Source organism: Malaya genurostris, chromosome 3 (genome assembly GCF_030247185.1).
Source record: "Malaya genurostris strain Urasoe2022 chromosome 3, Malgen_1.1, whole genome shotgun sequence".
Taxonomy (NCBI): Eukaryota; Metazoa; Arthropoda; class Insecta; order Diptera; family Culicidae; genus Malaya; species Malaya genurostris.
Window position 1 is genome coordinate 233,308,991 of NC_080572.1, and position 17,745 is coordinate 233,326,735.

At 40.1% G+C, this 17,745-nt stretch overlaps 1 protein-coding gene across 4 annotated transcripts in view; it reads left to right on the forward strand.

Moving 5' to 3' along the window:
* Positions 1–17,745, forward strand: part of LOC131439010 (uncharacterized) — an 803,522-nt gene that overhangs the window by 726,428 nt on the left and 59,349 nt on the right. For all 4 annotated transcript variants that reach the window (XM_058609483.1, XM_058609481.1, XM_058609484.1 and 1 more), the window contains one exon: positions 579–630. In XM_058609483.1, coding sequence (XP_058465466.1) covers positions 579–630 — 52 coding nt within the window. The remainder of the gene's footprint in view (positions 1–578; positions 631–17,745) is intronic.

A 17,745-nucleotide genomic window follows, 5' to 3' on the forward strand; every position in this document is an offset into this window, starting at 1 on the left:
CTGAGGCAGACGTACCGTGTTGTGCATTGTCCACTTTCTTACAGAGCTTACCGTAGCTAGCATCTTTCAATATTGGCATGTAGTCAGTTGATGGTCGTAAGTGACAAGTGATTTACATGGAATTCATGTATTCTAATCGACGGTCACATAAGAAGGTATAGCCTTCTTTAAGCATATGCTTAACAAACGTACGCCATTGGGTAAATGCACCTAGTTTAGTCCGAGGTGCATTTGGTCCTGCAAATCTACGCATTTATTGAACGTCATTGAATTCTGAGATAGTTATGACCTTCACTGATTTGGTTTTTGATTGGAGGACACAGACAAAATTTAATTTGGGATGGGTACGAAAAAAAATTCAAAAACAACTTTTTTTGCGACAAAATTTCTTTCAAATCAAAAATGGTTTTCATTTTGTAAATCGGTTTAAAATTTTATTTTAAACCATTTATTTTTCAGTGTTTTGTTCGGATTCTTTGTTTCAATATTTTTATCCGAAAATAACACTTTTGAACATTGTTTTGAGCGCAAACGAATAAAATATTGAATTTTAAAATACTTTTTCTTCTCTTTTGCAGTAACCTCTCGTCAGATGATTTGGAACTGTCCGCTATATTTTCATCAAGTTCGGTAAGTTTGCTTGTGTTAATATTTTTATAATTTGCTATCTGCCAAATGTTAAATGTTTAATAAGTTCGAATAGGAAAACTAATCGTTTCTATGTTGGAATATTTCAATCTAGTGCAACTGTTCAACGATCGTTTGACAGTAACCTTTGCTTTTCACATTATTTTGAATTTGAAGAGTGCAGAATTCTGAAATTATACAGCGTTATGTTTTTAACTGTACCTGATTTCCTGTCCTTTTTTCAACTGCATGAGAATTGAAAATGGTTTCCCGTATAATTTAAAAAAACGGATTTTCCATTGCAGGAAAAAAATTACGGAATAGGTAATCGATCCGACCACAGTTACATAAAATGAAAAGCATTGCCTTCCACGCTGTGCCCACCCGAAGTTTTTTTATTAATTTTTTTTTATTCAGTTCTATTCGCGTACAAAGTGAGCCATGTTGTTATTGGATCTTGTTGTAACCATTTTTCTTAGGGAGAGGAGCTACCATTTCCATCCAACGAGGGGCACTTTGTTCGCGACTCCTGTCATCATTCATTGGTTCATCATCGGTGTTGTTGTCAAATGTACTGTTGTGGGTGGTTTCCCTTTTCTTCTCGTGTATCTTATAAGATGTAAAATCACAAGAATTTCTCGAACAGTGTACTGAAGAGAACAAAATAAAAATATTAAATACCTTTTTCCGCCGCACGTTAGTTGGTTGAAAACGAAGGATGGACTTATATGGTTGTGTATGTTAGCTGCGATATGAGGTGGTCACAATAAACTAATGGGGCTTCGATTGTCAATTCTAGACTTAAAATGCGGGTAATTTATTGTCACTTTTACAATGAATGTCATTGTGACATTGTTAAGTATGTTTCTGTTGCTTTCAATCGTCTTTGTTAACTTGTAACTAAGAAGTCAATAAAATTTGCACGACTGCATTTCATCGAAATTGTGTAAACATTAGCCGTTATTTCGGAAACAAATCAAATTGTGAATCTTTCCGATATCATGAAGTAGATAAAATTAATTCGTTATTTAATTTTATTGAGTGTATAAATGAGTTTGGACCGTTTTTTTCTAAATTTGACATTTGATATTGACAAAAATGGTTACAAATTCAATATTCAAAGTATTGTTCATCGCCAATCATTACTTTTTCTCATCTTTCTGGCAACTCACGGATACCTTTTTTGAAAAATTCGACCAATTCGGCCGCAATCAACGAATTGATCATTTATTTTTACAAATGGTAATCGGAAGGAGCAATGTCTGGATTATACGGTAACTGGGATAGGACTTCCCATTTGAGCGTTTCTAAGTACGTTTTTACTGACTGTGCAAAATTACTTTATCGTGTCTATCGGCCGTTTTTCTTGCAAAGCTCAGCTGAAATGCATCAATTCTCATCGGTAGACCTCCCCTATGACCCTTTCAATCGGTTGCAGTAGATCATAATACACCACACTCAGTTGGACCCACAATATACAGAGCATAACCTTCAGACCATGAATATTCTGTACGGCCATCGATGATGATGCATGGCCAGCGTATCCATACGTTACCCGACGTTTTGTATTATCGTAATGGACCCACTTTTTATAGCCAGTAACAATTCGATGCATGAAAAGCTGTTTCTTTGGTGCCGTTGGAGCAGTTGCCAGCATGTGAAGAAACGGCGTTCGACGTCCCTTAGCTTCAATTCACACGACACCCAATTTCCTACTTTTCGAACCATTTCAATTGCTTTTTAGCGATGGCAAATGGCTGTAATGTCGAGTAATTTTACAGGTTCTTCGTACATTTGTTTTTCAAAAAAACTATTCGCTTAAAAATTCAACATTTTCATAGCAATGTCTACGCTTCAGCTAAATGGCACATACTGACGGTAGCTTTCCAACGAATATTTGAGAAGGTAAGTTACTGGAAAAGACATTTTATAATCCACCTAGTGGTGTAATTAAGGCTTTCTCATATTACTTATATTTTCAAAAACATCACTAGAAGATTCTGTCAAGATTTTATTTTCAAATTGCAATAAAATCAAAAATTTTCTTTGGATATAAATTACCCTAACATTTTCAATTTGTGAGCAGTTATGACCAAAGTGATTTTCAATTCTTTGAACAGTTATAAATATACACACCAAAAAAATTTGAATTTTACAGGTGACTTAATCCCTCATACGATGTTATTTATGAAGACCTAATTTGTCGAATGACGGAAAATCTCATTTGTAATTACTTAATGTTAGATGAGCTTGAATTTTACTGGTTTCGACTGTAACTTGCGTTTTGCTGACAGGTGCGACTGTATGAATTTAAATGCACCTTTTACCAGCCAAGCAGATGCATGCTTCTGTGGCACAGTCGATTAACATACGTACTTGCGATCCAATGATTCTCGGTTCAAGTCGCGACGGTTGCTCTCAGTATTCTTTTTTTTAGTTCAATGAATTTCATGTACGGAGTTTTAGACACAATATTAAATATTAAATATATATTGGCACTGATTGAATCCTGTAGTTGAAAGAGTTGGTAGAGAGCGTTCTTTGATACGATAAAAGCCATCCTTGGATATAAATGTGGCAACCCTGCACGCTATACAAAATTGACCAAAGCACACTGTATGCTAGACGGTGGTGTTTTCTTCTTCCGTATCAGCACGTACCGATGCGCATCGGTTTTGCATCATTTTGTATGACAGTTTGGAAGTTTTGACACTCATCGCCTTATAATTTTGGAACCGGATGTTGGATCTGAACGAGAAAGCACAGTAGCTTTTAAAACACTGAGAGCTTTAATTTGAATTATAATTTGTGATAATCGGTTGGAACTTTCCTTCACTATTACCGGTGGTTTCGGAAGCGGAAATCGGGGACTAGTAGTCCCAAAGTATTAGGTGTACAACTTTGCTTCCGCCGTTTTTTCCAAATTTAAAAGCTTTGTTGCGAAGAAGTGCTTACAGATGTATAATTCAAAGTATCGTCCGTCCGTTTCTCCCATATTTCCGGTAATTTTCGGATCCCGGCTCGAAAAAAGGTGTCTCTTTTGACGCTATTCATGAAACGATCCATTTTTCCAACTCTTCGAAGGATTGAAAATGTTGATCTGCCGGGCCGTGTGCCATCGAATGGAATAGGTGGAAGTCAGAAGGGGCGACATCTGGGGAATACGGCGGGTGGGGCAAGACTTCCCATTTCTGCGTTTCCATGTACTTTTTGACCACTTTTGCGACGTGAGGCCGAGCATTGTCGTGTTGGAGGATGACTTTGTCATGTCGCTCTTGATATTGTGGCCGCTTTCCTTTTAGCGCGCGACTAAGGCCCATCAGTTGCGTTCGGTAGCGATCTCCTCCCGGTTTTGAGAGCTCGCAGTAAATTACACCGAGCTGATCCCAACAAATACAAATCATAACCTTGGCGCCGTGAATATTCGGTTTTGCCTTTGATTTTCTGCGCCCGGGCTTTCCCCATGATTTTCTGCGTTTAGGATTATCGTATCGAACCCACTTTTCATCACCGGTAACGATTCGATGTTAAACCCAATACGATTTTGTCTTTGAAGCAGTTGTTCACATACAAATAGACGGCGCTCGATGTCCCTCGGTTTCAACTCGTACGGCACCCAATTTCCTTTTTCCTGAATCATGCCCAGGGCCTTGAGGCGTTTGGAAATGGCTTGCTGACTCACTCCCAACGATTCGGCAAGCTCTTCTTGGGTTTGGCACGAATCTTCATCAAGCAATGCTTCTAGTTGTTCATCTTTGAAGGTTTTTTCTCTTCCACCACCATGTTTGTCTTCGACATCGAAATCGCCTTTTTCAAAACGTTGAAACCATTCCCGACACGTTCTTTTACTCAGAGCAGCATCACCGTAAGTTTCTGAGAGCATTCGATGCGCTTCAGCTGCATTTTTTTCGAATTGTAACAGAAAAGTAAAACTTCCCGCAAATGGCGAGAATTGGGCACATAAACAGACATTTTCGAGGGTGAATAATACGAAAACAAGAACAACTGTCACTGAAACGGTGATGACAATTCGTTAGGCACTGTACACACTCACTTTCTATCTGTCTAGGTCTGCCAACTAAATGAATTTACCGGTAAGTTTCATGAAAATATGCACCTCGTTTCGCCATCACTTATGGAAATATACTTATGAAAAAGGAAAATTTTCATTTTTCGCGCTGTAATACCGGAACCGGAATTCGGATAAAGATAAAATTCAATAGCGAGCTATGAGACTATAAGACCTTTCGTTTGAATTTAAATTTGTGAGTTCAGTCACGCCAGCTCTGAGCGAAGTGAGTGACATTTTTTTTTTCTTTATTTATACATTCGTTGACTTAGAATTACTGTATGTTGCATGATGTTGAAGCATTCTACTCTCGTGTTCGGCACTAAGAGAGCTATGAAACTAGCCAATCACTGTTATCAAATAATACGGCAAACATTCCAGCATCCATGATTGGAATCAGTAATCAACGGAATCTAAATTTATTTCTCAAATAAATTGACACTGATCCAGAATAATTTGTCATGTCCACTGTTAAATTTGTAATCATTCGCTTGCGATATGCCATGGATCACGAAGTAAACTTAATTATCATCATTTCTGTCAGAGCCCGTGGGATCAGGTTTGTGCTCCAATGAAACTAAGTGTGATCCCGGGCCCCAATTGCTGTAGGATGCGAATTGTAGGAACGGCGTTAACGAAGCACGATGACACTTTACATCGGATGCCCATCAGCATGTTCAACATCCGGATTGTGCGCGAGAAAAAAAACGCTCTTTTTTCCCGATTAGGGACCATTCGTAAGTTACGTAATTTATCATTTTCAATATTTCTGAAAAAATAATTTAGTTATCAGGATAATTTAAACAGGATCTTTAAACAGACAGATTAAAGTTTGATTTTCATGGAAGGTGCGAAGTGAATGACTTGTGGGAATAACGTCGATCTGGCACCTATCACAGTCCTCCGAAAACAGCGTTATTTATGAACGACCACCTATGTCGAACGGTTCTAGTACCGGAATACCGAGTGTCACTGTTCTAGGTGGGACAAAAACAATCGTCACTATAGTGCCCTGATGAATAGTTGCCAAAGCTGACACAATTTTTAACAGCACTCCAGCACTGCATCCGCGAACGTGTCAAGTGTCATTCGCCGGTCGGATCCAAGCATCATTGAATTGAAAATACTCTTCTTTGAAGTTGGAATGGGTTGACTTGTGGCGAAGCCGTGGGGGCGGGTTTGTTTTTTTTATTGACCGAGTTGAAAAACACCAGAATGCAAAAGCTAGCACACGCAGTCAGGTAATTCCCTTCTGTCAACGTTATTCTCTACATCCAAAGCACGTAAGGACAATCTTTCGGAGAACCTTTCATCCTCGTTCCCGGCAGGCTAATATATGAGCCTTATCCCGTGGGAAAAAAAGGTTTCCTTCGTTGGTGTTACAGTGCACACTTCTACCTGCTAGTCTTAGACCATTAAAATGCGACTAAAATTCAATTACTGTTCCGTTCTGTATCCTTCACCTGCCATAAAATTGCCGGCAAATCACGAAATCTATGTCCAACATTGTTCTCTTCTCTTCCGGATGAAATGTACGGCAAACATTTTGCGCACTTTATGATACCCGCTGGTGCCGGAAGTGGTCACTGTTTCATTACAGAATGGATAAGTCTGTGTCTTTTTTTATTCAATATTATAGTATAATTTTAAGGCACACTGCTTAAGCTCTAAGATGCCAAGGGTATTTACTAATCTTAATTACGACTAACTTAAAACTAGAAAAGTATCATTATGTAATGTAGCGGTAGCGGATTCTTGAGAAGCTATCGGTAGTGGCCGGTGAATTGAATATCGCATGAGGGTCTTCCATATGCCGTTGGCGAAGATCCATGTTGGCCGCATCCTTCGGTCCGTGTGGGTCCGCGGGAAACACCCCCAGGCTACGAAGGCCCGTCGGGTGGCCCGCATGCTGGTTTTCGACTGGGGCGGCCTTCCGTGGACGATAATGATTATGTTACGGAAGAGAATGAAAAAAAAAGTAAATATTGTGGAAACGGGGTAAAAAGGGGATGTGGGAACAAAATGTTTGAAAACGATAAAGATCTAATTAGTTGCCATCGAGATGGTGAAGAGACAGGGAAGGGGTAACGAAAAAGTTAGTGACAAAAAAAGATCTTGTTAGTTCCAATGAAGATGGTGGACAGGGACGGGGATCGAGAGAATCGGGCGGATGTTAGTGTCGAACCTGTAGGTGGAGTTTATACTTTCTGAGCGAGGGATAACACATTACACTTGTATATCAATGTGTTTAAGGTACTGGTATATGAGAAGCATATATAAACTATCCCGACTCGCCAACACATCACGAACCGGAACCTCAGGCGGTCTATCCCGGGCCCTAAGGGATTCCAGTAGCTTCGACCTGGCGTCACGATACTCTACGCACGACCACACGACATGCTCGATGTCCTGATAACCGTCGCCCCAGGTGCAGAGATTGCTCTCCACGAACCTAATACGCCGGAGATGTGCGATGAAAGTGTTGTGATTTGACATGAGCCGTGACATAACACGAATGAATCGGCGACTCACGTTCATCCCCCTGAACCAAGGTTTCGTCGATACCCTAGGGATAATGGAGTGTAGCCGTCGTCCCAGTTCGCCATTGCTCCATGAAGTTTGCCAACTTTCGAGAGTTTTCTGACGAGAGATACTGAAAAATTCATTGAAGCAGATTGGTCTTTCATAAATATCACCTTTTAATGCGCCCACCTTAGCCAATGAGTCTGCCTTTTCATTGCCCGGAATGGAACAATGCGAAGGGACCCAGACTAACGATATTAAATAAGACCGTTCAGATAAAGTTCGCAAGTGTTCCCGTATTTTCCCCAGGAAATATGGGGGATACTTTCCTGGCTTCATTGCCCGGAGAGCTTCTATTGAGCTTAGACTGTCCGTGACAATGAAGTAATGGTCTTTGGGCAAGGTTTCAATGATCTCAAGGGTGTACTGAATAGCAGCTAATTCTGCGACGTAAACTGAAGCCGGATCATTGAGTTTGTGAGAAGCGGTGATGTTTTGATTGAAGATGCCGAAGCCTGTGGACCTGTTGATGTTTGAACCGTCAGTGTAAAACACCTTTTCACAGTTGACTGTTCTAAATTTATTATAAAAAATATTTGGGGCCACTTGAGGGCGCACGTGATCCGGGATTCCACGAATTTCTTCTCTCATGGATGTGTCGAAAAACACAGTAGAATCAGAAGTATCCAAGAAATGAGCACGATTGGAAACAAACGAAGAAGGATTAATATTCTGAGCCATGTAATCAAAATACAAGGACATAAAACGGGTCTGAGAATTGAGCTCGACAAGCCTTTCGAAGTTTTCAAGATGTCGCATCGGATTAGCAATCGATATGAGAGATCCCAGAATCGGTTTTTCAACGGTAAGACGCCCGCGAGCACTTCGAGACTCATCGTATGAGTCGACTGCATGCAACCTAAGGCAATACGCAAACAACGATACTGAATTCTTTCCAGCTTGATGAAATGAGTGTTCGCCGCGGATCGGAAGCAAAAGCATCCGTATTCCATCACGGACAATATCGTTGTTTGGTATAACCTGATCAGGTCTCCTGGGTGGGCACCCCACCATGATCCGGTTATTGTACGAAGAAAATTGATTCTCTGTTGGCATTTTTGTTTCAGATACCTAATGTGACATCCCCAGGTGCCTTTGGAGTCGAACCAGACCCCGAGATATTTGAATGTGAAGACCTGAGCTATGGTTTCACCCCCTAGTTGAAGCTGTAATTGTGCTGGTTCTCGCTTCCTTGAAAATACAACCAGCTCAGTTTTCTCCGTAGAGAACTCGATACCCATTTGAAGAGCCCATGTCGACAAGTTGTCGAGGGTATCTTGCAATGGTCCTTGGAGATCGGCAGCTTTGGGTCCTATAATGGACACAACGCTGTCGTCGGCAAGTTGTCTTAGCGTGCAAGATGTGTTGATACATTCATCAATGTTGTTCACGTAAAAGTTGTATAAAAGGGGGCTTAAGCATGAGCCCTGAGGAAGACCCATGTAACTGAATCGTATTGTCGACAAATCACCATGCGCGAAATACATGTATTTCTCGGACAACAGATTATACAAAAAGTTATTCAAAATTGGTGAAAGACCATGCTGATGCAACTTCTCAGATAGGATGTTTATGGAAACTGAATCAAAAGCCCCCTTGATGTCTAGGAAAACTGACGCCATTTGTTCTTTACGAGCAAATGCCATTTGAATTTCGGTTGAAAGCAACGCAAGACAATCGTTCGTTCCTTTGCCCCTGCGGAAGCCGAATTGTGTATCTGAAAGTAAGCCATTAGTCTCGACCCAATTGTCTAGACGAAACAGAATCATTTTTTCGAACAATTTCCGGATACAGGAAAGCATAGCAATCGGCCGATACGAATTGTGATCGGAGGCTGGTTTCCCTGGTTTTTGAATGGCGATAACTCTTACTTGTCTCCAGTCATGTGGGACAATATTATCCTCAAGAAGCCTATTGAATAAATTCAATAAGCGCCTTTTGGCAGAGTCAGGCAAATTTTTCAACAAGTTGAATTTGATTTTGTCTAACCCCGGAGATTTATTGTTACACGATAAAAGCGCAAGTGAGAACTCGACCATCGAAAAAGGTGTTTCGTTTCTGTTTGATGAAGCGACGCGCATGATTGTCTGTTCCGGAACAGAGTCAGGACATACTTTTTTAGCGAAATCGAATATCCAGCGGTTAGAATATTCCTCGCTTTCGTTTGTGGTGTTTTTGTTGCGCATTCGTCGGGCTGTGTTCCAAAGAGTGCTCATTGATGTTTCTCTCGATAATCCGTCTACGAATCGACGCCAATAACCGCTTTTCTTCGCTTTAATCAAGCTTTTCATTTTAGCGTCTAATGCCGCGTAGTTTCTGAAATTATCAGGTGTTCCGTTTTTCCTAAACTCGACAAATGATGCAGTTCTCTCCGCGTTTAATTCTGAGCACTCTTTGTCCCACCACGGGTTGGGGGGACGGATGTTAGTTTTCGCGCCGGGTACACGTTTCGTCTGAGCTTGAGTCGCGGTGTCGAGAATCAAGCCAGCCAAAAACGTGTACTCTTCCTCCGGAGGAAGTTCTTGTGTTGTTTCTAGATTCTCAGATATCAAATTTGCGTAGCATTTCCAATCAATGTTTCGTGTGAGGTCATACGAAACATTGATTGTTTCCGATGGTCCTAATCCGGTGGCGATTGAAATTACGATAGGCAGATGATCGCTACCGTGGGGATCAGGGATTACCTTCCACGTGCAACCCAACCGTAGCGATGTCGAGCAAAGGGATAAGTCTAGCGCACTTGGTCTTGCTGGTGGTGCAGGAATTCGTGTCATTTCTCCCGTATTCAAGATTGTCATATTGAAGTTGTCGCAGATATCATGGATCATAGTTGATCTGTTATCGTCGTGAAAACAGCCCCATCCCGTACCGTGTGAGTTAAAGTCTCCTAAAACCAACGTCGGTGCGGGAAGAAGCTCTATGATATCATTGAGCCGCCGATGCCCAACCGAGGCTCTTGGAGGAATGTAGATGGAAGCAATGCAAAGGTCCTTGCCTTTGATTGTAACATGACATGCGACAACTTCAATACCTGGTATCAAGGGGAGGTTAATGCGATAGAAAGAATAGCACTTTTTGATCCCCAAAAGTACTCCTCCATAGGAATCATCTCGATCCAGACGAATAATGTTAAAATCGTGGAAGTTTAAGGGTATTTCAGAAGTTAGCCAAGTTTCGCACAATGCAAATGCGTCACATTTCAGATTATTTACTAGAAATTTGAAAGGATCTATTTTTGGGATGATACTTCTACAATTCCACTGTATAACAGTGATTGTATCCGTGACCTCGGTGGGTGTCTTAGCCATCGAAGGATACGATCGCTGAAAGAAGGGGCCATTTTGCAGTCAACTGCTTCAAGAATGTTTTAACTGTAGGAATAAAAGCCATTATCAGGCTTTTAAGAGGTTCAGAAATATTGAAAGTAGACATGATCCAGTCCACAATATCAGAGAATTTAACAAACCCAGAATTTGGTAAATTTTCTGACTGATCTTTAGGGACTTTCGGGGGTTTTGAAGTCCCAGGAAGTGATGGAAATTCTTTCTCGGAATTTAATTTTCCAAGGCCTGGAGCTTTTTTCTCTGGTTTTTTGCCATCACTACCAGTTGTTGTAATTTTTCGGAACCCATCAGAGGACATCTTCGAACCCTTACTAGGGAGCTTTTGAGAAGATTTATTTCTTCTCTTTCTAATTGATGAGCTATGAGGGACAGCCGAAGATGTACCTTCGAGGGGGTCATCATATTCGCTCTCGTCAGTTGACAAGTAAGCGTAAGGATTTTCGGTAGGTGGCGTAGCACATTTCAACATTTCTGCAAAAGAGCGTTTGGAATGTTGCTTGAGTGAACGCTTCATTTTATCCTTACGCAATTTGTACACGGGACAATCAGAGAGGTCATGCGGCCCCTCCTTACAGTAGAAACACTTTTCATTGTCTCCACTGCAGGAGTTATCCGCATGACTCCCTCCACACTTTATACACCGGGATTTATTGCAACAATGGGATGCTGTATGTCCCAATTGTTTGCAATTGGTGCAGTTCATGACCCGCGGCACAAAAAGACGAACAGGTAAACGGACTCGGTCCAGGAGGACGTAATTAGGCAAAGCCGAGCCAGCGAAAGTCACCCGATACGAGTCTGATGGGATATAGGACTTAGTCCCATCCTCAGCGGTCGATACTGAACGCAATTGCTTGCAGTCCAGTATCTTAACGTTCTTGAGTAGGGGGTTTTTAAAACCACCTGCCCCATGCTTAAGAACGTCCTCGCAAGTCAGACTCGGATCGGTGATCACGCCGTCTATCTCGACTTCGCGAGCTGGTACGTATACGCGATACTCCCGCGTGAAATGCTCACTTCGAACGATCTCATTAGCCTGTTTTGCACTGGCTAACAAGACCCTAAGCTTGTCCGGGCGTACTTTCTCAATTTTTTGTACAGTATTGTATCGCGAGGACAGGTCATTAGAAAGTCTTAGAAGGTTCAATTTTTTACCGTTGGCTTTGGTCCGGATGTAAACCGCATACGGTCCGGCCGGGAGTGCAAGCCCATCGGGATAGCTTCTAATGCGAGATTTATTGCCATCAGAAGCATCCATTTGATCATCTAGGGGAAGGTCAGGCAATTCTGTGCCTTTTGTCATGGCACGGAAATGTGTCCGTGCGGGTAAATATTAGGGGGCAATAAAAATCTAATGGTACTGAACAACAGGGAAAAAGAAAAAAATACTTAGCTTTAGCTCTCGAAGGGTGATCGGCCGACAAGGCCCGGTCCTAGGCAACCGGTGAATATTCCAGTTCAATAAAGTGCAAAAAACCTCTTTGAGGAAAAAGCACTTTGTTTTTAGTCTCTCACTACACTGTCCAATGAAACCAATCTTTTTATCACTATATATATTTATCACTGTTTCTAATGTACAACGATATATACGCAGCGCCCAGCGCTGGCGCTGGCTAACGGTACCACACGCAGTGCTGCTTTACCCAAGCTCACAGTCGGCCTTGAGAACGGATTAATTAGAACTATCACTCGACCGCACTGATGCACACAAAAGAATACGGAATGACCTTGATAACGGAATAAAACAATTCACCACGCGATTGGAGAAAGCAGAATTTACGTCCGATCGATCCGATAGTCACGGCACGAATGAGTCTGTGTCTTTGTAGAACATCCTAGACTAGTTGTAAGCCCAACGCTTCCATTCGTGATGTTTAGTTTACTGTACTGATTTTCCTGTTGGGAATAATCGAGTCATTTGTCTGGCAAAGCAGTTTTGTTTCGGAAAAGTTTTTCCTTCGCTGTTTTACAGTTTAAACAGATGACTTTAACAAATTCCAAATTTTAGTATATCACCGATTTCAGTTCGAGGTAAAATAAAATGCTTCCCAAGGAACTGTTCGCGCCTATAAGTAAAATCTCATTCGGATGATGCATTCAAAGCAACTGTAAATAATTAAATATTCCATTAACTTCCTTTATAACTCGAGATGTTACATTTCAGTATTCATGTTTCGTCTATCCAATAGGATGTCCGCTACCCTGTTTCTATGTTTTCTCAGTAGAAGATAATCTTCACGTTTCAGAGAGGGTGTCTGCTCGGCTGCACAGGGAATACGCTTAAAAAATGTAATTCCCTGCACCTACTTTGGTCAGACTAGCCGAACCAGACAAACTACTCAACAGATGAGAACTTTCACCTCCCTCCTTTGAACTTGTATACTAGCCAAGGTAGGAACGACGTAGCATACATTCGCCCTAGGCTAAGCCTGTCTCTCTCTCTCACTCACTCACTGTGACTGAGGTCAGGTTTTTCTTTGCCCCCGACCAACTTGAGTCAAACAAAATTTATGTCAACACAGATGAAAAACAAAAACCAACGAGAGCAAAAACAAAACCGACCGTGTGTGTGAGTTGAATATTTTATTGTGCTGCACTCATTTTTTTCCGATGGTAGGGAAAGCCACACAGTTTTTGGATCTGTTCGTCGTCTATCTTCCTTGTTGCAGAGGGAGAGAGAGAGAGTTAAGCCTGAAAAAGGATACATATGCTTGTCCGAGTCTGATCTTCAGCAAATGATCATCCTGTGCCAGACAGTGGCACTTGCATTCGTATGTGTGCCAGAACTGGACGCAAACATCTGCTTCCGTAACACAACCAAGCCAAGTTTAATGGCTGGAAAATGTGGTTTGTGGTTAATAATTTGGCATGCGCCACAAGTGTTTCGCCCTGACAGCGAGTTTTGCAGTCGTGCATGTCGGTTTTGATCCTACTGTACGGCTGTAATGCTTCAGAAAAGAGCTTAGGTTCAAGCCCTCTAGAAGACAACAAAAATGCTTCCATTATGGAGATTCGGAATTCGCAACTTTACATATATTTTAGGATTTGTCTCTTCGTAAGGAGATTGCTTCACGTGGATACGATTTAGGGGCAAACTGGTCAAAATAATTTTGTTTCCTAATTTTGTATAAACTTTGGTGGTGTTGCATTTTCTGTTCCAGGAACGTAAAATGTCACTCTCACTCTCACGAAAAAGATCCAAATAACAATTGTAAAAACAGATTGAATGAAAAACATTGGAGGATTTTGGTCTGGTGTTATCTTTTCTAGTATAATAGTTCGATTGTAGAGTAGCGATGGTATACACCATTCGAAGTATATAGAAGCTGTACACTGTTGAAATAATATTCAAAAATGTTTTCCTAATCCACCTAGTGGTGGACTAATGCCTTTCTTTTGTCATTGAAGTAGTCTAAGCAGTTTAATCGCGTATGCAAATATTATTTATTTTATAAGACACTCATTTGGCAAATTTTGCAGAATTTTGTAATTTTTCATAGCACTTTCAATAACATAACCATTCAATAAATAGTATAGTAACTGAATTAACATTAGATTTAGCAATTAAGCCCAATTAAGCTTGCGAAATGTTTTTCTGAAACAACTTTCTTGAGAATAGCAAATAGTTTTACATTGTGTAAAATGCATTGATCTCTACATGCTGATCAATATCGACGCCGGCCAGGTCCAAATGCAGATATACTTGGAAAGGAAGGACTCTTAGATCAACGCATGTTGCTACTAAAAACAGAGAAATCCATATGTATCACAGGAAGGTTGTTTGTTAGTACATTTTCGAATAATATTATCATGTGATTATTGCTCTGGGTGGCCGGCTACCGAGAATACGATGCAATTTTATCGTGTTTTGTATTAATATGTGTTTCCTACTGAAATACGAAATTCCTTTCGAAACTCGTAAAACTTCGAACAGCCGGCTGTCGGGAGATTCGTTATCAAGTCATACATTTAATTCATTTTTTTTCAACGATATATTCAATAAGGCACAATGCTTTAGCTCTACGATATACATTTATTTTTTATTGCGTTCTGTTTTTTTAATAGACAGCCATATTACTAGCAAGCTATCAATCGATCACCATCAATCGAACAAAAACGACTAACGCGATACGAAACAAGGTCGATATCTACTCCCTAAGCAAAATAATAAAACCTAATGGATCCTCCTCGCAGTCTAAACTATATTTACATACGTCCTAGTTAATGATGGTCGCAAAAAACTATCTGCACGGTTATAAACTTCACGTGCCCTTTTCAAACCTTGCGTCCAACCCGAAGAAAAATTAGATCCATTCATCAAACGTTCCCCAAAAAATCGATGGAGCTTAGTCTAGTCTTAGCAGTATTTGAGCGGAAAATAGGTATAGAGCGAGAAAAGTTTGTTGTCTGAAAAAAAGAGAAGATGTTTGGATATGTGAAACCGGTCGTGAGGCGGCTAGGATTCAGACCGTTGTTCGATATACCTTATGATCAAAAAAAGAACCGGAATTTTCATTTTAAAGTTCCTGCGCTTGACCAATCGGTAAACTTTTATTCTCTCAACGTTGGCAACACATATCGTACGATTGGTTTTTGTTTGGCGTCTATACAAAAAAGTTGAAAAATTTTCGTGTGGCGATTTTTATAATGGATGAAAATTTAGAACAACGTGCGTGCATCAAATTTTGTGTTGCAAATGGATTTAAGTGTTCCGAAACGTTGAAAATGTTAGAATAGGCCTTTGGTGAATCGTGTCTAGGAAAAACACAGGCATACGAGTGGTATAAACGCTTCAAAGGTGGTCGTACAAGCTTGGATCATGATGAGATCCCTGGCCGCCCAACAACATCTGTTACTGAAGAAAACATTGAATCGGCGAAGCAAATCGTGTTGCAAAATCGTTCTGTACCGATTAGAGAGATTGCTGTGTTGTTGGGCATCTCTTATGGATCAGCCGAACACATTTTAACTGATGTTTTGCGTTTGAAACGCGTCGCTTCTCGGCTAGTGCCAGAAAAGCTGATTTTCATTCAAAAACACCGGCTCACACAGCGTTGGTTGTGTCGCAGTTTTTGGCCAAAAACTCAAACAATATCATCAACCAAGCACCGTACTCTCCAGATATCCCCAGACTCAAATCGCCATTGCGGAGAACGCGTTTTGAGACCATAGAGACCATAAAAGAGAATTCGCTGCGTGAACTAAAGGCCATACCTTCGGCGGCCTATAAAACTTGTATGGAAAATTGGATCAAGCGTTGGCATGCATGTATTGCCGCAGGAGGAGAGTACTTTGAAGGCGATAATAAAGAAATTTATTAAAAATTGAAATTTTGCGTTTTTTAATAAAATTTCAGTTCTTTTTTGATCATAAGGTATACACTTACCAAACCAGTTTTGCGGTAGAACTGTGTCTACCACAGCTTAGGGTGGCGGAAATGGTAAACGCGTATGCACTGATTGCAAAAGAACGCAGGTTCGAGTCCTGTCTCTGAGCATATCTATTTCCAAAAAATCATATTTTCTGTGAGTTTATCATTCATTTGGTTTCTCCACTATATGTTTCTATTCAGTCATTGCAAACTGAACTTAGTTATGGCGACTTTACGTCAAACCAACTAAAAATTAATGAATTACTATTGGACCACTTTTTCAGTAATACGAGGTTTTATGTTAAAATATTCAGGTTTTTGCTGTCCCAAATATTTTTGTGGTTTGAGAATTAGATTTCACACGGTAATAGTCATCCAACAAGCGATAGATAGTTAAAACCTGTCCATTTTTAACGGAGATATCGATATTTTTGTCTAAGTGATTTTTCACGGTATTCCAGCAGTAGGACTTTTTTGCTTGGGATCAAATTGAAACATGATTTTCAATACTGTTATATGCAATTGTTTTTATGCATCTAAAAAACTGTACACAGCATATTTTTTCATGACATTTAACCTGGTTTTGATTTTAGCACGATTCGTTTTTGGCAACGTAATCGTTCGAATATGACATATGTATTAGAAGGATGGCAGTATTTTCTTATTCAAAACAATTTCAGATTTATATTGATTTAAACTGCTTACAACAATAATTACTGGAAGAACATATCATTTTACACCCATGTATCATTCAAATCAGTTCGTCGAGATCAGCAAATGTGACAAATAATTTCATTCACTTTCCTCGGAGATGACTCCTACAAATCTAGATTTATATGAAAAGTCCTGTGGCCCCAGTCATGGTTCCTAAATTTCTTTGGGATTTCTAATTCCAAACGAAAATTCAAATTAGAAGAATCGTGGTCCCATAAAAAATTGATGAATTTTATTAGATTCCGACTGCCGATTCTGGAATTACCGAATGAAGCTTTTTTTAAATTAACACCATCATAGATGGTGATGATACCAAAAAATCTTCAAAGTTGACTTCAAGAAACCTATTCGAATTTATTCGTCATAATAATTCATCGCCATACGAACCACTCTGGGTTATGCTGGTTCCTAAATGCCGATTTCGGAAGTACCGTAAATAATCACCAACAAAACTCTAAAATGAAACTCACTTCGACATCTCATGGAATGACTTATCGATTGTCACACGTTTAGTTTCAAAGGATTAATGTTATGGTTTCAGGCAATTTTTCTTTGCGTTTCGACTTGCAGTGCCGGTATTACATAATAATAAGTGATTGAAATATTAAACTGTAATTTGAGACGACGGTCATTAAAATAACTTCATGAAACCTAAAAACACCGATGAATATTCAAGCAAAATCACATGCGGATTGATGAAAAAAGTATCATCTCACTAATTGGCCATCAAATAAAATAACTCCATATTTCTCTCTCGGTAATCGGCTGTCCAGAGATCGGGGATAAAGAACTAAAAGTTTAAGAACCAACATTTCGTACGAGATTAACCAATGAATTTCGGCTATTATCAATCAGACGGCTATTTTGAGTAAGTTGTCATTTCCAAGTTGATGAGGCTTATTCATTGCTGTTGATTTCAATCTCACAAGTACTGAAGTAAATTGTAACCGGTTTAAAAAAGTTATCATTTGGATCAAGTTGCCTTTTTTGCTAATTGTTTATGAAAGATTATCGTGATAATATTGGCCGGGAGTGCC